Source organism: Durio zibethinus, chromosome 28, assembly GCF_047325235.1.
Source record: "Durio zibethinus cultivar Kanyao isolate XHJ-2024 chromosome 28, ASM4732523v1, whole genome shotgun sequence".
Taxonomy (NCBI): Eukaryota; Viridiplantae; Streptophyta; class Magnoliopsida; order Malvales; family Malvaceae; genus Durio; species Durio zibethinus.
Genome location: NC_143189.1, coordinates 6,231,223 through 6,253,426, shown reverse-complemented (window position 1 = coordinate 6,253,426; position 22,204 = coordinate 6,231,223). Strand labels below are relative to the sequence as shown.

General features: G+C 30.7%; 2 protein-coding genes and 1 pseudogene across 3 annotated transcripts; 1 reads left to right on the top strand and 2 right to left on the bottom strand.

The window, feature by feature from the left end:
* Positions 1-3,131: 3,131 nt before the first annotated feature.
* On the top strand, positions 3,132-9,402 carry LOC111280413 (casein kinase 1-like protein HD16). Its single transcript, XM_022867765.2, has 16 exons — positions 3,132-3,748; positions 5,548-5,679; positions 5,786-5,859; positions 5,951-6,020; positions 6,131-6,186; positions 6,293-6,364; positions 6,582-6,676; positions 6,765-6,831; positions 6,922-7,051; positions 7,165-7,383; positions 7,589-7,731; positions 7,971-8,145; positions 8,308-8,398; positions 8,484-8,641; positions 8,735-8,923; positions 9,000-9,402. The coding sequence occupies exons 1-16, from the start codon at positions 3,269-3,271 to the stop codon at positions 9,057-9,059; spliced, it is 2,211 nt and encodes a 736-aa protein (XP_022723500.2). The 5' UTR covers positions 3,132-3,268; the 3' UTR covers positions 9,060-9,402.
* A 342-nt stretch (positions 9,403-9,744) lies between these two features.
* SHH1 (SAWADEE HOMEODOMAIN protein) lies at positions 9,745-13,683 on the bottom strand. The gene is made up of 9 exons (XM_022867767.2): positions 13,501-13,683; positions 13,120-13,205; positions 12,956-13,001; positions 12,737-12,869; positions 11,588-11,648; positions 10,882-10,933; positions 10,548-10,691; positions 10,075-10,194; positions 9,745-9,908 (listed from the first exon to the last, which is right to left on the bottom strand). Exons 1-9 carry the CDS (start codon positions 13,549-13,551, stop codon positions 9,864-9,866), a joined length of 738 nt encoding a protein of 245 aa, XP_022723502.2. The 5' UTR covers positions 13,552-13,683; the 3' UTR covers positions 9,745-9,863.
* Positions 13,684-14,188: 505 nt separating this feature from the next.
* On the bottom strand, positions 14,189-16,443 carry LOC111281281 (jasmonate-induced oxygenase 1-like; annotated as a pseudogene). Its single transcript, XR_016335102.1, has 3 exons — positions 15,796-16,443; positions 15,364-15,715; positions 14,189-14,517 (listed from the first exon to the last, which is right to left on the bottom strand). The product of XR_016335102.1 is annotated as a jasmonate-induced oxygenase 1-like (transcript).
* Positions 16,444-22,204: the final 5,761 nt, after the last annotated feature.

The window sequence follows — 22,204 nt, the reverse complement described above, 5'->3', positions numbered from 1 at the left end:
AATGTATCAAGGTATAAGCAAGCTTCTCCAAAAGCATTTTACCAAGTCTATAAACTATTAGTTCATCATTGCAACCTAAGTTTTATATGCTAATTCCATTTAAGAAGAAGGCAAGCATTCAGAATAGAAAAATATTACGATATATTATAAGTTCTATCTTAGATCTTTGGACCTACAAGTGCATAAAATTATATCCAAATCCCTACCTTGTTTTTGTTTGTAAGATCACCATATTAAAGTTGAACTTTAAAAAGGACTTCTGAAATACGAATATGGTTATGTATGATAGAACATAACCATTCTTTTGTTCTTAACAAAAACATAATACTTCATTCATAGTTTTTAATAAGTAGACTAAATGGAAGAATGAAAGAAAATATGCCTAGATTAAAAGCGTACATATATAAAACAAAATAAAAAACCAATCCTTACATGCAATAACCTAAATAGTAATTAATACTTTTCAAAACTTAAGTTGATGGCATAATTAAAGACATGCAAACTAACATGTTGTATGAAAAGTTCCCATGATAATATGTAGAAGCAAAGCAAAATAACAAAAATTACCATGATAATCTATATATATTGGATGTTAAGAAAACCAAAATTATTATCCTTTAAGCATACATAAGGAAGTACTTAGCTCACCATTCCTCATAATTTTTCAAGTAGCATCTTGCCAGCTTGTTCATTTAGAGGTGATTCTGAAAATGGCTCAATCAATAAATACCTAATCATCTGTAGTCACAAAGTTCAATGTCAAGGAAAATAAAAAATATGAAACCAAAGATCCAAAGGTGAATTACTAAAAGAAATTGACAGTCTAGAAACAGTTCTTATCAAACAAATTGATACAAAATGAAGTCTGGTTCCAACAGAACTTAAAATGGATATATGTCATTATCACAGACTTGGATTACACAATTTCACGTTGGTTGCAATATTTGGATAAAAATCTTCGTAAAAAAATAGTTTAAAATAAAGATGCTCAGACTTTAGAATATCCATTAATGAACAAAATAAAATATATCTATAATTATATTTGGTAAACTACATTATATATAAAATTGAATAAAATTAAAAGAATATTTATAAATCATACATACCAGGAACATGCCTAAATATTATTTGATAATCTAAATAGCAAAAAACATTAAAAAAAAGATAAAAGTCTAAGTTTGAAACAATTTGAGATAAAAATCTTAATTAATGTAGTATACATATCGAGAAAAATCTAAAGTATGTCCTTAGTTAAGTCTCTATTAAAGAATTTCCTACACAAAAAAAAAAAAAATGAAGAAAAAAATCAAATTTGTCAATGAGAAAATAAAAAGGCTAAAAGATATCGTAAGTTAAGATTCATAACAAAAGCTAATTCAATTAGTGATTACTTTCTTTTAAAACAACACTTTCAATTTGCAAACAACTCTGTTAACCTATCCATTTGCATTTTTTAATTAGGAAAATCAAAATTAAACTTCTTACATATGAATAATAATTAAAATAGTAATAAGCTTAAATTTCGCCTGGTTCATATTCTATTTTCAATATTAAAAATAAAAACCAGAATGAAAATTGTATGAAATTCAATCAAACTTAAGACGAGACCCAAATTCTTATAAATAAAAAGAGATTAGACCCAAATTGGAGTAGGCAACCATCGATCCATCATTGGTTTTCTTCTTTCTCATTCTTTTCCTCGTTTCTTTGTTTTATCTTATTCTTTTTTTTTCATCTTTCTTTGTTTTTTTTTTCATCGTGAAGCTTCAAAAAGCTTCATGAAACTCCAAAACATTTTGCCTTTTTTTATTTTTAAATATTTTTTTTCAAAAAATATATTAAGTCTTGAAAAATGATTTTATGCTTAAACAATTTTTTTTCAAAATCTCCCTTAATTTTTTTTTTTTTACATTGATGATCTATCCCTTCAATTGAAAAAAAGGATAACTTTAATAATATGTAATAAATTATTTCTTCATTGCAAAACAAATTTTATTCATCATCTCCTTTAAATAATAATAATAATAATAATAATAATAATAATGAGAAACAAGTTTTATGTTCTAACCTGCATCAATTCTCTCCCCTATTTTTTGAGATTCTAAATGGAATTCTTTTTCATATTAAGAAAATCCAAAAATCATCATTTTAATATTAGATCTCTTTTTATTTTTTATTTTTATTATAATATTAAAAAAATTATTAAATATATTAACAATGAATTTTTTTAATTTTATAAGTGAAATTAAAATGATAATACATATTTTTGTATATATTTAAAAATTAAAAAAATTAAAATATTGCCATCTTCTTAATTCTACTTATAAAATTAAAAATTTATACTATTAATATATCAAATAATTTATTTTAAAATAAACCCACGTCCATCCTAGATTATTACAAGTAAAAGATCAAAACCATCGTCCTCGTTATGCCGCAAAAATTCTCAATCCAACGATCCACAGTTAACCAACGTCAGCACAATTACCAGAAACCCGCACCCACACTACGTAATTTAAAAGAGAAAAACTAAAAGAAAAAACGTTGCAACGGCAGCACCGTCGCTGTGGGGTCGTGGCTAGGTTTTGTCGGGAAGTAAAGGTCTACTATAAAACTCCCAACTCCTTTTTAGTAATTTCAATCCCTTTCCTTTTTTAATTCTAATCATTTACGATGTATTTATTAAAACATTTGAAGAAAAAATTATTTTATTGACAAGAAAAAAAAATGTAAATTTGTATATTTTTCTTCTTTGTAAATTTAATCCTTTTAATTATCTTTTTTTTCCCCAAATATATTGTTAATGAAAAAGGGATACCCTTAACCCAACCGTCTATTCTGTCTCCATCAACGACCGCCATTCTCCCACGTAATAACCTCGTCTTTTTTGTTCTCATTTTGTTTCCCATGAATAATTTATATTGAAGGAAAAAAACTGAAAAGCCCTTTTCTTTACTTTGTTTGTGTTCAGGACAGATCTCCCAACTTTCACAATCATCGAATCTCCAATTTTTTTTTTCCTTCCTTCGATTCGCCGATTTTTCTCTCCCTTCGGTGCTTTTTCTCCCATTCGTTCTTTTATTTAATTTACTAAATAGTAATATTTTGCTGAGCGCTTTTATTTTCTGAAAAAATTGGTGTAATTTGGGGCATCATTGAGCGATTGTTTGGAGAAGAAGAGAAGGACAAAGTGAAAGGGACAGAAAAGTAAATTCAATATTTGTTTTTTAATTTTGTAATGAGAATCGAAGGAGAAGAAGAATGAACGATGCCGGTACTGCGTAGCGGAACACGCAGGGGCCGGGCAGCAGCACCGAAGCAACAGCAACAGCCCAATCCGATCGAGGTGGGGGAAGCGATTGCGACGCGAACTAGGCGGCGGAGGAGGGCGGCAGAAGCTGCGGCCGCAGCAGCAGTAGCTGCGCCAGTGACGAACAATAACAACGGCGAAGACGAGAATAAGAATAAGAAACAGCCGGCTCTGGGGGTCAATGAGAACGTAGCTTTCGCAGCGGCTGGGGAAGCGGCAGTTAAGGAGGAGGAGGAGGATAATAATAATAATAATAATAATAATAATAATAATAATAATAATAATAATAATAATAGGGTTTTAGAGGAGGGGGAAAGAGCAGAGAAAGAGGAGGTTGGGGAGAAGCCGATGGACGAGTTCCATAGCGGAGGAGGGCGGAGCAATGATAAAGGTAATGCTGGTGAGGATGAAGGCAGCACCGCACGGCTTCCTGAAAAGGTTTGAGATTTCCTTTTAAAGTTTGGCTTTTATGTTATACTGTTTGAAAGCTATTAGGTTAATCGATTATTTTTGTGGAATTAGATTGATATTAGGATTGATTTAACAAACTTGATAATCTTGATTTTGTCTTGGTTGTAGTCTAGACTTATATGGAAGAGTTACAGCTTCCATATTTTTATCAACATTTTCAGTGTTTGGCATCTTCTAGCTGGATATTTACTTCTTATAAAGTATAGTACTTTGAAACTATCACGTAGCTATATTAACTCTCTCACTGGATATAGTTTATGGAATTGATCTTTTGGACTTGATACTTGTTAAGGACGTTAAATACTGTCAGGATTGATAATCTTATGTGATCCTTTATTTCAGGGAGCCAGTCTTTCGGTATAAACATGAAAGAATTATAGGTCATCATTAATATAGACAACCATGCAATTTTAGTGTTCAAAGTCTATAATTTTTGTATTAATGAAAAAAAGACAATGTTCATTTATATATGGAAAGTAGTGGACCATGTACTTTGTGTAAGATTGGTACGGTGCAGAGAGAAGCCTGTATTCAAGATAATACACGCTTTTTAAGCTTTTGCAATGATATATATATATATATATATATATATCATTGCAAATACACTTTCTGATCATTCCCATCTAGGGGCGCCATCCTGTAATCTTTAAACTAAAGTTCATGTTCTGTGAGAACAACAGGTTATATACCAAGCTACTGTTTTGTCTGAGAACAAGGATTTAATTATTGGAAATATATAGTGATATCTTGCTTTGAAATAAAAGGAATGTGTTTAGAAACTGCTAGTCTTTTATTGAATTAAGTGTGGAATGTTTTAGTTTTTTCCCCTTTGCTGTTACCCAGTTAGAAGTTATAAGAGGTATGGAATAAATATGCGGTGTTTTGTGGTTTCTTGTGAAAGCTTCTTATTAGGCTAATAGTTTTGTCAAATGAGTTTTACATATGGTTGCATGTGCATACAATAGGTAATCTGTAGTCATAATTTAGACCTGAAGCTTTGATATTCGAAGTGCTTGTTTATACAAAGAGAATTCTGATAGCACAATTCCCAAAATAAGGTTTTACCATAGCAATATGATTAGTATCTCAATTTGGTCACCTATCTACAATAAAATTTGTTGCTTCTGAAAGGCTTGAAGTACCATGGGTCCTCCTTTTTATGCTGTTTTACTTCTTCTCCTGGCATGGCCTGAGTTTACTCTGAAGACACATGATTTTCATTTATTTTGTTTGGTTATTTGTTGATGGCTATTGGTATTATAATCATATCAATGGAAGGTTATTTGCTGGCTTTCCAACTGGGATATGTGGCAAGGATGTATCTCTGGTTTCTCAGTACTTCTATGTTTTATGCTGTAAGATCATAAGGTCATAATTAGCACCATATTTATGTTTTATTTCAGATTTGCAACTTCTGATTTTTGTCAAGTCCTTAAAGAAAATTTTATAATCTTCTTGCTTAACAACTCCAATAAGTCAATGACAAAGTTTTCCCCAGTCCCCACTATATGGGGTTTGACTAAATGCATTGTTGCTTTCATTGTCCTCTATTCAGGATCATGTTCTTGGTAAAATTAATAAATAGCAAAGTCAAAGTTGTTTTTGATAGATTTTACTGTGTATTAGTTGATCTATCCCTCCTGCTTTTGATGTATTTTTTCTCAGGCGCATATTTGGATCTTTAATTTATGGTAACAAATTTTGTTTTGGACCTTTTGTTTCATCATGTCTTCTGAAAGTTTAATTATTTATTTGCCTTACTGCAGGTTCAGGTTGGGGGTTCCCCAGCGTATAGAATTGAAAGGAAGTTGGGCAAGGGTGGCTTTGGACAGGTCTGTGTAGGTCGGCGTGTTTCGGCTGTAAATGCAAATGATAGAAATGGCTCTGGGGCTGTAGAGGTATGGCATTGTTTCATTTATATATTTAATAGGCATGGCATTTGATCTTCTTTAACAAGAAGAAAGATTTTTGGTCTTGACACTCTACATGATCTCTTTGTTTTAGGTTGCCTTGAAATTTGAGCATAGAAGTAGCAAAGGATGTAACTATGGACCGCCATATGAGTGGCAAGTTTACAAGTGAGTCTGATTGCACTTCTTAATTTGTTGTAATTTTTTGACTTTCTAATTATATTTGCAAATGTTTACTTATTCCTTGTCATTGGTACAGCACTCTTGGTGGCAGTCATGGTATACCCCGAGTACACTATAAGGGCCGTCAAGGTGACTATTATGTCATGGTATGTGTTGTTTATTCTGTTGTGCCATTCTTCTTTTTCTTGTAAATCTGGCCTGCTTTTGGTGTTTAGGTTTTGAATGGCTTTCTGATTTAAACCCTTTATTTATGCAGGTTATGGATATGCTAGGCCCAAGTCTGTGGGACGTTTGGAATAATAACTCTCATACGTGAGTGCTGCTAAACTAAGATATATTCTTTAATCTTTTACCAGTTATTATGTTTATCTTTTTTTGCCATTTTAGTTGCTTAATTAGAATATGCTCTTAACTACAGGATGTCCATCGAAATGGTTGCTTGCATTGCTATTGAAGCAATATCCATATTGGAGAAGATGCACTCTAGAGGGTAAGCAATTCATTCCCTGAAATCCCCTAGCTTTTTGTTGGCCTGAAAAGCATTGCTCCCCCACCCTCTCTAGGATTGTTGAATAGCTTAAAGTGATAATATTTCTCTGGCTCTCTGGTGTCTAATTTGTATTATAACAGCTAAAAATCTTAGTTCTTAACTTGATCATTTCTTGTTTCTTCCAGCATATTAATAGTTTTTCTGGTGCTTTGAGCAGTTATGTGCATGGAGATGTAAAGCCTGAAAATTTTCTTCTCGGTCCTACGGGAACTCCTGATGAAAAAAAATTATTTCTTGTTGATCTTGGATTAGGTAATTTATAAGTCATATCATTTATATTGTTAAGAACTCCCAGATAAATCAATATCTCATTAATCTAACCTGTTTGTTGGTCAATCAGCAACTAGGTGGCGAGATAGTTCATCGGGTTTGCATGTTGAATACGACCAGAGGCCGGATGTTTTTAGGTACTATTACTGCTTACATCATGATTATTGTAAAATGTTAGTATAAACTGCTTCATAATCTTTTTTAAGAGAAGTACTTTTGTCTGTTAGGGGAACAGTCCGTTATGCCAGTGTACATGCTCATTTAGGTAGAACTTCTAGCAGGAGAGATGATCTAGAATCTCTTGCATATACACTTGTTTTCCTTCTTCGAGGACGTTTGCCTTGGCAAGGATACCAGGTTGGTCCTTCAATACTGTCAACTATCTTAACTCAAATATTCTAGTTTGCATTTGGACACGCATATAATCTTTTAAGATTTTTTTTCTTTTAAATTTTTTAACATGATGTCAGGGAGAGAACAAAGGGTTTCTTGTTTGCAAGAAGAAGATGTCAACATCTCCAGATACCTTGTGTTGCTTCTGTCCGATGCCTTTCAAACAGTTTGTTGAATATGTGGTCAACTTGAAGTTTGATGAAGAACCTAATTATGCAAAATACATTTCTCTCTTTGATGGTATTATTGGTCCAAATCCAGATATCCGTCCAATTAACACAGAAGGCGCGATGAAGGTACATTACATGATATTCTTTCTCAATGTAAAGTTTTATTCTTGTACTAGCCCTTGTTTCGGCTTTCAAAGTAATTTTGGATGTGAGAGTGTACTACAAATTAGTAAATATTTATTATTTAATTATTACAAATAAAATTTGATATACCTTTTTCTTGACCAGCAAATTTGATGTACCTGACATTTTTTTAAAATTTCTTGTGAAGCTTATTTATCAAGTTGGTCAAAAGAGAGGCCGGTTGTCTATGGATGAGGAGGAAGATGAACAACCAAAGAAGAAGGTTCGTTTGGGCATGCCTGCGACGCAATGGATTAGTGTTTACAATGCTCGTAGACCTATGAAGCAAAGGTATTTATGCCTGTAGTTATTTGTTGTTCTCTATTTCAGTTTTAGGACTGCTTTATTAATCTAATTGGTCCTATCAGTATTTTGGCTTTTCTTTTGGTTGATTCGTACCTTGGTACAATTTATTGTTTGCCTTTGTCATCTTTCTGCACTTAATCAACTAGTAAATTAATTAGTGATCTAGTTGCCTCAGTATAAAGAATATTTAAGAATGGGAAGTTTAAGTGGTCATGTGGTTGCAGGTATCACTATAATGTGGCAGATGCAAGGCTTGTGCAGCACATTGAAAAAGGAAACGAGGATGGCTTATTTATTAGCAGTGTAGCTTCCTGTCAAAATCTATGGGCCCTTATAATGGATGCTGGCACTGGATTCTCTGCACAAGTCTATGAACTCTCTCCCTATTTCCTTCATAAGGTACATGCTTTTATATATTCTGTTGATGTGGAGCAATTCTCTAGCTTTAATGTGTTCTATTTTACTCTCTGTTATCTGCCTTTTGAATTCCAGTAGTTAAAAGATGCTTCTGAATTTGTATTCTATATGAGTGTTTGATTTGATGTTTTGCTGTGTTTAAAGGAATGGATAATGGAGCAGTGGGAGAAGAACTATTATATCAGCGCAATTGCAGGTGCTACAAATGGAGGCTCCTTAGTAGTAATGTCAAAGGGTTAGTGTGCAAGGTTCCAATATTTGATTTTCTTTGTCAAATCTGTTGCGGTTCTGTTTACTTACCTTTGATTTGCTGTGTTCAGGTACTTCTTATTTGCAGCAGTCATACAAAGTGAGCGAGTCCTTTCCTTTTAAGTGGATAAACAAAAAATGGAGAGAGGGTTTCTATGTCACCTCAATGGCCACTTCTGGCAGCAGATGGGGAGTTGTTATGTCTCGTGGTGCTGGATTTTCTGAACAGGTGCTCATCAATTTAATGGCATTTTATCCTAGTACAATCTGTAAAAGAAGCATATATTTATATAACTAAGTTTTTATTTTATTTTAATTCCAGGTTGTTGAACTTGACTTCCTTTACCCCAGCGAAGGCATCCATCGCCGGTGGGATTGTGGTTATCGAATAACAGCAACTGCAGCAACTTGGGATCAGGCTGCTTTTGTTCTTAGTGTGCCAAGGAGGAGGCCAGCAGATGAAACACAGGAAACTCTTAGAACTTCAGCATTCCCTAGTACTCATGTCAAGGTGGATTGTGTAAACCTTACTAGCTTTTGGCTTCTGTTTCACTCAATTGTCTCTAAATTTCTTTATGTTCTTGCAGGAGAAGTGGGCGAAGAATCTTTACATCGCTTCCGTTTGTTATGGACGAACAGTTTCATGAGCTTCCCTGTTCATTTGTTTGGGATCGTTGAAGATTTAGGCCTGTCAAACTCTCTGCTAGTTGTCCGTCCGGTAAAAAGCTGTAACTCTCAGTCGTCTTAAGTTGGTCTGTTGTGTGTAGGCTTAGAGAAATTTTTTACCAGTACAGGCTTTAATTAATAGTAATTAAATATATTAGTTTCTAGTTGAACTTGGAGTTACGCCTCTCCATTGTGTGGAATTTCTCTTCTTCTACTGGTGTCCCGAAAGCCCAAAATGATGGGTCTGTTAACTCTGTATAGTCTCGATTAATAAACGTTTAGGGCTGATGCAAATGGCAAGTTTCTCCTATTTATTTGCTTCTGGCATGAAACATCACCAATGTTTCTTTGATCCTACCCTACCCCCATGGTGCTTGTAGAATTCAGACTCAAAATGCTAAAAATGAGGTAATTTGTTTTATTATTATTATTTTTAATGCAACCAATCCGGATTTGTTATACCATTTAAAAATGTTATGGCAGTTTTATATAGAATCACGAATTAATGGCAATGACTGTCACGATAAGAAAAAGTGACACGACATATTTTAATTTGTTTGAGTTGTAACTGTTATGCTGGTTGCGGTAGCGGTGATTGGCTCTGTTGCTACTGCTTAAGAAAATCGTCTGCAAAGAAAGAGGAAAAAATTTATGCACAGAAGAAAATTATATGAAGGACCATCATGAACTGGTTGATAGCTCTTGTTTGCGAAAATGTTAACAAAGATTGGCTAAGGAGTTCCTTGCACAATTACTGATTTTATATTCGTGGTGAAACAAAGAAACTATTGCATGGGCCTCCGACATAACCTCTCCAGCGAAACATTTTCCTGGTGTAAACGTGAGAAATAAATATATGCCAATATCAAGACAAAGTTTAGGATTCCCCAAAAAAAAAAAAAAATCAGCTAGCAGCTGTATGCACCCATGCGAGATGCATGGACACAATAAAAAACACACAGAAAAGAGAGGGTTATTCACATTGTGTTTACATACCTCAGAGTAGTCATGGTCATAGCAGACCACGAAGATGCATGTGCAGCCTCTCTCATCATGTGAATTCCTTTGAATATCCGCGACACGGGCATCACAGTAGACTTGATGATGCTCTCTATCCTATAGATCAACAGAGGCAAGAAGCCAAGACAATGTTAACTGAAATAAACGTTCAGCCTACCTATGACAGTATTATACACTCTTTGATGACTTTTTACTGCTGCGTAATTATAGTAGGAAGTTTAGAAATATAGATCCGAAACCAAAAACACCATGGCTTTGCTGCTTTGTGTTTCAAATACCTACAATAGACTGGACTGTTGGATGGAAATATTAGGAGGTCATCTGCCTTGTGTCTGCTTGAATATAAGATTCATCATATTATCCAATTAGCTGGTGTTGAATCTTATAACTAATCAGATGGTGACATATCTTTCGAATATTTTTCATAGACAATAGTAAAAGGAAAATACCTGGTAGCACAGCACAAGGTCTCCAATCTTAACCATATGACATTCTGAAGGTTCTAAAGGAACTGATCGTTCACGAACTGCATTATCCACATTCACCCACTCATCCTCTCTTTTATCGAATCCAGTGAATCGTACACGCACTTCCTACCACATATACAACAAGTCATATGTTTTAACAAATCACTTGCATTTTCCTTCTTATTAAAATTAACACAATAAGGCACAGGAACCTGCTACTTCATATTATAAAATTTAAAAAATCCATAAGCAAGTAGCTTTTATTAGACTCATTGCTGTCAAGCAAAACAAGTACACATCTGTAGAAGAATCTTACAAGTTCACCAGTACTAAGGACTCTATAGTTGAGGAATGACTCAACATCGTACCTGAAAGCCAAAGAAATGTTAGCTATGCACGTTAGTTTAAGTCAGAAGGACCATACACAGTTTACAACAAGGTCATATATTTTTATATTGATTTTTCTCTTCACCACTATCTTTTTTTTTAATAAAAAAAGATCCTAAAAGAATTCAGCTTATGTAATAATAATTACATTAAAATACAGATTTAAATTGAACTAAAATGCCTTTATTTCCAACCAGAAATTTAGAAGACCAAGGCCAATTAACCACTGTAAAAATCACTGGATCTTAAATTGAACTGTGTTTGGTCCACAAATACAAGCTACTGTAGTCACTTTTTTCTTTGCCATTTCTAGCTTTCTTAGTTTCTTTTCTATGCTCCGGCCAAAAAAAAAACGTTTCTTTCCTATACGTCTAGCAAATTAATCTTAACATACTAGTCCATGATTTTACACAACTTGACATATAATGGATGCTAGATTATTATCCTATTTTGCACATCATTAGCCTTCTTGAATAAATTAGTTAGCCAAAATCAAATCTAAACCAAGATTTTCAAATCAATAATTTACTTAAAAGATATAACCAAGAGGTAGGCCTATAAATGGCTTCTTCAAAGGTTACACAAAAAGCATTTAAATGACTTTTGTGTGCCTTCAATAATAGAAACTTTCTTACCATGCAAAATCTTTTGATGATCTGGCTTCAAATGACAACTCCTTAAGATCTTCAACGGTACCTGCATTAAAATTGACGCAAAAAAAAAAAATCCTTATAGTTTCAATTTCAACCAAAAATACAAGGTTGAACTACAATTTTGGAAGATGAATAAAATACTTCTATTAAGAATGCAGGCTAATCATGATAATGATATTGTAACCATTGGCTGCAATTGTAAATGTATATATTTAGCCTGACCTTAAAGTAAACCAACTTGTATGTTTCCTTAGACTCCATTTAGTTGACATTTTTGCTATTTTCCTTTTACTTCTGGAAACAAAAGATGCAAACAGTGCGTTTGGATACCAAAGCAAATAAAATTTTTCAAAGATTATACACAAAATATGTACTTTTGGATTACAAAATGCATTATTATACATATAAACAGATCAATTATGTTATAATTGGTGGTAGATTTTAATTATTTGTCTGTTTTAAATCAATTACAATTTTTTACCTTTTACTTTTGCTTTACAGCAAATCTTCAAAAATTAAAAAACAGATAACAAAAAGCAAGTGGTAAAAACATCAACCAAATGGAGCCCTAGTAAAACAAAAGTAGCATACTGGTCAAGTTGTAAGAGAAGTAATGCTATTTAAGACCTATAATAACTTAGTAAGCTTGTAGGCATCCCTGATAAGAAAAATCTCTGCTTCTAAACTGAGGTTGACACCAGGATATTAACACAGCATCCACACTCCCAAAGCAAAGCAAAGGGTAGAATCTTGTACGTCCATAAGTTTTCAGGCTGACACCAAATTAGGTTGCAGTCAATTGATAAGGGTTAAACCATCAAATGTTCACCTCATCGCTTTATGCTATGCAAGTTTTAAAATTTTTTAATCTGCTATAAGTTAACGTTAGCCCCATAATAAGTTTCATGATGCCATGCTGGATAAATAATTTTAGTTTCTTCTTCACCCCTATGATTGCAATATTTAGCACATAAAAAAAACTTCCAAAGTGACATCTTAGGTTAATGTAGCAGTAATACTAAACAAAGCTTGGTCATATCATATAAATCAAATAGCAACTCCCCAATAAATATCAGATATTTAACAATCAATTAGCCTAAAAAATGTAAACTATGATGCCAATAAGTAAACCTTTGCGCCTTTGCAAGATCCCTGGGTTGCTTGAATTTGCATCAGAAAGATCAACAAATAGCTTTAAGGCCAATGAGGATGGCGCATGTTTATTTTGTGTCTTTAGTAATTTTTCTTGGAACCAAATTTGGACCTAAAAGATAAAATGACAAAAGAGTTATGAATGTCAACATTAACTTATTCTGAAATCCATAGGCATATTAAACAAATAAAACAAACCTGTTGCCATTTTACAGCAGATTTTCCCATGCGGTTTGAAGAGCAACTGGAAGGATAAAGCAACCCAAAGTAAAGAAATTGAAAAAATTACTATTTTATTAGAAAAAAAAAAAAGAATCTTTAGATAAAATAAAAGCATATAATTCGCATATTTTTTTTTTTACCTGAAGTTGGTAGCAAGCTTCTGGCAAAATTCTTTATTAAGTGTTTCTTCTCCTATTTCCTTGTACATGTTCTCCATTTCCAATATCTTTTAATCAAAAAGAAAGGAAAAAAAAAATCACCAATACTTAACAGTTATGCAAAAAGCAATGATAATTGGCTTAAACTGAAGAACTTTTGCAGATTAAAGAGGGAAAATCAAGGCCCATATATAAAAGGAAAATGCCAATAGAGCAATTTGTTTTCATTTATGCGTTTATCAACTAAAAAAAATTAAGCTACAGCTTAAAAGAGGGAATTCACGGTGGGTAATAACCTAAAGGGAGTGAAAAAGAAGACCCATAAAAGGAAAATGGGGAAAGAGAGAAAGAGAAATGTGTTACCTCAGCTAAGGTGAATTCAGAGAAGGAATCCCATGAATCTTTGTCATCCATGTCAGACAAATGCCTAAAAAATCTTTGCCCACGCAGAGACGCAGAATCTTCAAAACTGACTTGACTGGTTTTGCGAGGTTTATGTAAGAGAGAAAGACACGAGTTTTTCAATCCATCTCTTCAGCGAGCCTCAAACTGGCCCAGCCCCTTCCTTTGTTTTTCTTTTTGTGAAAAACCTAAAACAAAGAACATATTCGAGCCTTGATGGGCCACATTAGCAAATTTTAAGAAGTCGGATCCATTAACTCAATTTGTTTTTAGAAAAAAACTCTTAAATACGAACATTTAACCGTCGCAATTAGAGTATATATAATGAAATTTGGTGTATATCTATACATATAAATGTATGAATATAACAATTCTAAATCTCGAAAATTTATTTAAATTGATCTCTCAAAATTTTAATATCATTCTTATAACTTATTATCAATAACAATTTGATAATTTCTCATTATTTTTTTATATATGCGATTTTTTTCATTTCTTCTATTATTACACTTTTTTAATATTTAAATCCTAATTTAGGACTTAAAAATTATGTTCATTTTACTCTTAATAGACATCCAATTTTTTAAGTTGCATCTCAAATGAAAGGTCTTTGTATTTCAAAACATTTTTCATTGAGTTAAAAGTAAATACCAAGATTTAAAATCTGAGGCAAGATGAAGCGCAGAAGATTCATGAGATTTGAGCATTACCAAAATGTGTAACTCTTCATTGTTTGAAGAATGAATCTTAACAACATTAGAATTGGTGGTAAACATAGAGTAAAATATGGTATACAAGAGTCAAAAGTATTGTAGCAATGGCCTGTTGGCCAAGTGAAATAGTCTTTCCCTTTTCTGGATCAACCCTGCTGCTGATGCTTGGAGAAGAGTAAAGGAATGCCATTGAAATGTAATCTTCTTTCTCTCCTTTATAGATGGGCCGTCCAATTACATGCTTGAATTGCCCTTCACTTGATGTCTGTGAAAGCAGGAACAGATCAAATGTATTGAGCAATGACTGGACCAAAAATAATGTTTTATTATTACAGGGGAGGAGAGATGAGATCAGACCCACATAGCTGTCACTGCATTTAAAGAAAAGAAAGTAATGATAAGACTTTTTCATTAAAAAAAAAAAGAAAAGGTTAATATGATACCAAAGAGGAGGACAAAACATGTAAAAAACTGTGTAGTTGCTTAGCTTTTTTTCTTGCTAATGTGTTATTATCTAGCATAATGTTGTCGCAGACACATATTAATGTCTTTTTTTTGTTTTTTTTTTGTCATCAATAGCTACCCTGAAGCCTATAGCCTCCCTTGAGAGGGAGTTTGAGATAATGTATTTGAGTTAGGCGCCAGCATTAAGGTGGCTAAAAAGGATGTGAGAGTCAATAACCTGGCTAATGACTAGACTAGTCATTGCACTTGTCAATTTGTGTTGCATTTCACACGCAAGAATTAGTTGAAATATAAATATGACACAAATGATTAAATGTATTAAAATTTTAAATATGAATATGATATGTTATATATTTTACATATAATATAAAATGGTTAACACGATTAAATATGATTAAAAAAATTAAAATGTGACATATGTTAAACTATAATCAAATATGACTAAACATAAAACGTATTTTTTTTAAATCCATATACAATTTTTTAATTAATTTTTTAATCAGGTCATCCTAACGTGTCTAAAATTACCCATGTATTTAGCCATTAACCAATCCTTTACTTCTGCAGTTAACTGGGAAAACAAAGCAGCAACCACAACTGGGTCCAAACAAAAGCTCAAAACAATCTAAGACAATATCTAAATTACCTGAGTTTGATCCCCAACTGTCATGACCAAAGCATCTTTATCGGGCCAGAAAGACACCCAACCTTTTTTTGAATACACATGAAACTCAGAAGATCCATCACAGGTATGCAAACACAAGGAATGTGAATAATCAATCCCTCTTATTAGCATTCTGATCACAAGAGAGCTAATCCATTTGTCAGCTGAAACATTCCGGCTATGCTTGTAGAGATAACATGCAGAGCCAATGGCATTTTGCCCTTGCATCACATCATTTTCATAACCTGGTTTTAGTAGGAAACTTTGCCTGATGGCTAGCAGAATTTTCTCAGCCACTTTCTCAATGTCAGACAGAAGAGTTTCCATTTTCTCACTGCACATGTTAAAAAGAACAAATCCCAATTAGAAAAAGGCCAAAAGACAAGTGAATATAAACTTGGCAGTTATTATTACCTGAAATTTGAATACCCAACAGGCCAAATTCCTTCCATTTCCAACTTTAAGCCTTCACCTCTACACCACACAAACTCTTCACTCACTTCACCTTCTTCTTCCCCATGAACTTCCTCAAACCCGTATAACTTCTCTGGTGACCTTGTTAGGCCGTCCGTTTCTCCGCTGGAATTTGAAAAATTCCGGCAGCCGTTGCCAGGACTGATCGGATAGAGTCCCCCGTAATGCCATAATTCACTAACTGAAAGCATCCAAATCTTGCCATAGAATCCAGAATCTTGGGAAGAGAATCACTATCCATGGAATTCAACAGCTGCAAATCAACCTTTGGTGGGTTCTCAATGAACTTTTGCCTAGGGAAGACCTTGTCAGACAAATTAAATCAGGGACACGCAGAGAATGTTCAAGAAATTCAGAGAGAACGTCATCATTAGCGACGCAGGATCTGCGGCCACTAGCAATTGGAGACGGCGGCGGAGCACAAAAATCAAAGGGCTTTTCAGGCATGGATTCAAGTGAGACTGCCATAGCTAGAAATCATAACAACTATAAAAATATACAAGGTGACAAAAGGGTGAAACCTGAATAGAATTTCCTTTGATTCTTTGATAAACGGCTAACTTGTTAGTGCTTAGTGTAGGAATTCTACTTTCTTTATGGTACATGGTTAAAGAAAATTTTGTACGGAAGCACAATGATGGCCTGTGCTTTTTTTAACAATCTTCACTTTACACCTTTCAATGTTTTTTTAATTATCAAATTTTGATAGCTAAATCTTTAATTTTAAACTCCACACAATGATTTAATACAAAATAGTATGAAAAAATATAAAAAAATTTTAAAAATTTTAATAAAAAATATAAATTTGATAAAAATAAAATATATATTTTGTATTTAATATATTAATATAAATTATAATATAATAACTTTTATATTTTATACAAAATAAACACAGAAATATATAAAATTATCAAGTCTCCTGGCAATGGCCTGGATGATAAATAATGAGATTTGGCTTTTTACACTTTTGACTAACACTTGCTTGCTTTTTATTATTATTATTATTATTATTATTATTGGCATTTTTCTAGTTGTAGTCTTGTTCCAAAATTTCCAAATAATTAGCACAAATCTCAAATTGTAACTTATATATTTACAGGGAGAATTTATGTAGTAATAAGAACTGGACAATGGGGGAGGTGTCACTCTTTAATAGGTAGTCCTTTTCATTTATGCTGAGTATTTTTTATATTCATAGTAGGAAACAACGGAACATTTGAGGCAAAAGGGAAAAAAAATTATAGTCTTGTTAGTTTAAACATTAAATTTGAATTAGTAAAAATGTATTGTTCTATACAAAATTGTATTTTGTATGGAGATATTAAAATCTGTTAAAAATAAGGGTTTACTTAAACTAAAATAGTACTTTAAAGATTTAATTAAATCAAAATAGTAGTTCTAAAATTTAATTGGTACAATGGAAGGATATAGGTTTATCTAGAAAATTAAAAAAGTACATGTGTTACATGTGTTGCTGTTTCTTTAAGAATGAAAAAAAAAAATTTCTGAATTTCCATTTTAAACCATTGAAGCTGGTTATTGTTACAGCTTAGTAATATGGTTCTGTACCCAAAAGAGAAGAAAGAACTTATGGTTCTTGATTATTATTATTATTTTATGGCATTTGGGTGGTAAATGATTGTGGGCCTGAATGAGGCCTCTGCCTGGATCCAGCTTTAAGGCCCGGTTGTACTCAATTTTAAAGTTTTCTTTGGGCTGGGACCATGGTTCTATGACAATTATTTTTTATTTACTTATTATTCCTGCGTCTTGACCATGGCTTTTTTTATTGGCCCAAAAGGTGAAATAGGCAGAGTTTGAGCCCAATGTTCAGGACACAAAGAAAATGTAAACCTAATAATTGTGTTATTGTGCCGTGTTTCTGTTAGACATAATTTCAAACACGAAACGAATAATTTTGTATAAATATGATATAAATATTTAAATGATATGAATAATTTAAATATAAATATGATATGTTTATTATATATATTATATATGATATGACATGATTAATATATTTAAAATTAATTTATATTCAAATAATATAATATAACACGATAATATTAATACAATTATATACGAATAATACGATTAAATATGATTAATCTATTTAGTTAAATAAAAAATTATTTAAATTAATATGTAAACAAAAAAATTATTTAAAAATTAAATATTTATAATTTATTTAAGCACTAAAATTTATACTAAATATAATTATTAATTTATTTTTAAAATAAATTAAAATTTTAAAAAAAAAACTATGTTAAGAATAGTACTATATCTTAAATGTATTATTATTATTTGATATAAATACGATACAAAATATTATATTTTAGACGTATCGATATGATTAAAATATAAAATATATTTATATTAAACTTATATATAATTTTTTTAATATAATTTTTATATCGTGTTAATATATCAATTTAAAATCATCAAATCTAAGAAAATGAATTAGAATGCCTAAAATTAATGAACTTGTTTTCTACAAATACTTCTATCTTTTATGCCGACCAGCTGCATGGTATCATATTTAACTTTTTATTTCAACAATTAAAATTTTAATTTTAATAACTTTAAATTAAAAAAATTAATTTTTAAAATTTACAAACGAAATTATGTGTCCCTTAATCTTAAGAGTATAATATTAAAAAATAAAAAAAATTAAAATAAATATTACAATTTTAAGTTTCTCATCTAGATATGATGAGTTTGTTCCAATCAATAAGATCAAGTATGACGTGATCGCATATCTCATAGCGTTGGAAATTTGAGACTCTCAACCATTTAATTCTCAACGCCGAATCTCTATCTTCTGGAACAACATATTCCTGTTAGAATATTCAAAAAGAAACTTTGAACCTGTCTTTGCCTAAAAAGAAACTTTGAACCTGTCTTTGTCTAAGTCTCCGCCTTTGTTTATCTAATATTTAAACCTGTCATTTTCGTCTTTTTCTTTTACCTTGAAACTTCTGAATGGTGTTCCAAAATGACCGCAATCGACCCTTTTTTTTATTTTCTCATTAAGATATCAGATTTAACGTCGTATGAATTATATAATCTTATTATAACCAAATAATATTTAGTTCAATAATTTATACATATACATTTAAAAAATTTAAAATTTAAATTTCAACATTTACAATATATTTTTTATCTCTAAATTTTGACCTCTTTTATAAATAATAATAATAATAATAATAATAATAATAATAATAATAAGCTTATGAATATTTAATATGATACTACAATATTATTACAACTCATCTTGAAGATTAAATTAAATTTTTTATTTATTTTAAAAATGAAATTAATGTGATAGATATATACAAGTAGTTTGCCAATTAGAACACTTTTTTTTTAAAAGTTTTTGAATAATATTAAGTACTAATCTTTATAATCGGAGACCATGATATTTTCTGTGTGAACTATACCAGGATTAATTCTTAATCTTAGAGTGAATTGGATGGAAAATCAAATGACAACGAATATATGAGTGGTGATGGTCAAGACATATATAAGCTTATTACTTAATCACAGCCTTTATGATTAGACGACTATAAATTTATAAGTCATTAATTCTCTTTTTTTTTTTTTTTTTTCTGCCTTTCTGCTTTTCATTCTAGAAGATGAGCTACTAAAATTTTTTTTAAAAAAAACCCCCTTGTTATGAACTTTTTAAGATTTAATAATGATACAGTACTGATCCTACTTATAAGTAGGTAGGGGTCTGAAAGTGAAATGGGCTGAAACAAGAGGTTGCCAAAAAATTTGAGTTAATACAAGCTAATAAAATTGATTTCATCATAGTTAATTTCTTGAACCAGTGCCTAGAATGTCAAATAAATACAAAAACATAAGTAAATTTTATATAAAATGATAATGTACACATTATGTATTCAACTTGTGGAATTCCACATTATTTTGATAAGAAAAAAAAAAAGAAATTATTTGAGAACAGCCAACGTTCTAAAATATTTTTTAATATTTATTTGAATTTGTTAGTACTTACAAAATATTCAAAAAAAATTTATAAAATTATCGATTGGTTTAATTGGTAAATTTATTTATTTTTTGATTTAAAAAATTAAATAAAGATCGACGAACAATCAAATGATGATATATAAATATAAATATATATATATATATAATATTTACGACAAAAAAATGAAACATTTTTATGGTGCTAACTTAACCTTCCTGTCCTGTGGGTTAAAAACAAACAAACAAAAAAAACAGCTTTTGGAGGTGATTAACATCTGAATAAGTACGAGTTGACCGACGGTGATTTTTGTGTTGGTCAGGCGAATTTCATTGACCATCTTGGCTTTTTTTAAATATATATATATATATATATATGAGGGAAATGGTATGTGTAAGTATCAGTTATTTAAAAATAGTGATCACTTATATTAGATCATTTTAACTGTTAACTCTAAGGTTTCGCCTATTTAATTTGCGCCGGCGTTGCCTAACCTTTGCCACCCAATCGATCACATGTTTACCAAAAAGCTTTTTTGGAGCTAATATATGTTAATCATCAAACTAAATACAACGTTGTTAGAGAATTACTCTTAAATTAAGATGCGAAATTAAATGTTAACAACTGCAAACATTGTAATTTTATGAATCCACACATTAATTTTTTTTTACGAAGGGGTATATATATGTGGACCATAATTTAAGAATAAAAAATAAATTATAAATATTAAAATTTGAACTTTAAATTTAATCAATAACATTTTTAAAAAATAATTATATAAATTAATTTATTAAATTAGAGTTCACATTAATTAATTTAATGTCACATTGTATATAGCAACTTGCGAGCTAGAGTCAACACGTGCATGGATTATTTAGACAAATTTTGAAATTTCTTACGCAAAGATAGTTGTCATGGAAAATTTTTTTTTATGACTATAACTAAAAATGAAAAGACTATGCGTTGGAGTTCTGATTGTATTATTTGTTATTTGTGGTCCTATGTGTAACTGTAGATGTAAATGACAAAAGAATATGAATGGAATGCCTAATTAACTTTAAATATACAGAATCTACAAAATGAACCAGGGAAACATCGGTCTAAAGGCGAATAGAAGAGTATTATGTAGTCATACATAAAATAAAATAAAAAAAAAAATTCATGCGTCATTTTATTAGCATTAAAAGGTGTTCTAACTAGAGACCAGGTATCCACCAACTGGGTTACCTAACGAGGCTTGGTCGACTATTCAACATGAATTTTTAATTAAATTTACATTTGATATGCTTAAAATATTTTAATAATAAATATAATATAATATAAATAGAGGGATCGGGTTTGAGATTTTAGAACGAGAATGCGACTGATCAGAGACTTGATATGATGCATGGAAACCTTTGGTTCTAACACAAATGAATGTCTATTTTTGGTCTCTAAAAAAAAAAAAAAGGGAAAACAAACAAAGAATTTTTTTTTCCCTCAATGTTTAGTGCAAGTCATATAGAGTTTACTTAATTAATTAAGGTTGGAAGATGGAATTTGGAACTAATCAATTGCTTCCATTAATCTATGTATTTTCCTTTAACTGTCAACCTCTCAGCGAAAGATTTTTTTATGCCCCCCAAAAAAAAAATGTCTACTAATTTAAATATATATCAGTTAGCATTTAATATATTATCAATGTAAATTTTAATTTTACAAATAATGTTAAGATATTGATATATATTCTATTTATATTTTTAATTAATTTTTAAATTTTTTTTAATATATCCAAATGAACATGTATATCTTTTTGAATTGCTTGTTAAGTCTAAAAGTTTTATTATCAATATATTTGTTAATTTCTCCTATATATATTGTCATAATATATAGGTTTTTAAGCCTACCACTAAACATAGATTTAGGACTTGTTAGGGGTAATAATAATTTAGATTAGATTATATTCAATTTAGTTTTTTCAAATATTATATAATATTATGAAATTTTAAAATTCAATCCGAAATCAAACCTTCATATAATTCGAACCGAATCGAATTTTACTAATTTGGTTTGGTTTATTGATTTTTAAATTTTAATTTTTTTATATATTATTTTAATATATTTAAGTAGATTTTGATATAAAATTATTATTTTATTTTATAAAAATTTAAAATATATATAAAATTAAAAAATATATATAATTCAGTTTGGTTTATTTTATTTTAAGGTTTTTTACCTCATAAAATGAAATATGATCCGCATTTAATATATACATTTAATATCCAAATTTAATTTGAATCGAATAAGAAAATAATAGATTTGAACCGAACCGAACACTACAATTTTGAATCGATTTTCGATTTTTTTCATTTTTTTCTTCAC

Excerpts from the sequence above, each read along its gene's own strand:
- LOC111280413 (XM_022867765.2), top strand. The coding sequence starts at position 3,269 with ATGCCGGTACTGCGTAGCGGAACACGCAGGGGCCGGGCAGCAGCACCG. Across the intron at positions 8,399-8,483 it reads CTTAGTAGTAATGTCAAAGG|GTACTTCTTATTTGCAGCAG; the intron begins GTTAGTGTGCAA and ends TGCTGTGTTCAG. Across the intron at positions 8,642-8,734 it reads GTGCTGGATTTTCTGAACAG|GTTGTTGAACTTGACTTCCT; the intron begins GTGCTCATCAAT and ends TTTTAATTCCAG.
- SHH1 (XM_022867767.2), bottom strand. The coding sequence starts at position 13,551 with ATGGATGACAAAGATTCATGGGATTCCTTCTCTGAATTCACCTTAGCT. Across the intron at positions 10,692-10,881 it reads TCCTTAGTACTGGTGAACTT|GAAGTGCGTGTACGATTCAC; the intron begins GTAAGATTCTTC and ends TATATGTGGTAG. Across the intron at positions 9,909-10,074 it reads ATGACCATGACTACTCTGAG|GAAAATGTTTCGCTGGAGAG; the intron begins GTATGTAAACAC and ends CGTTTACACCAG.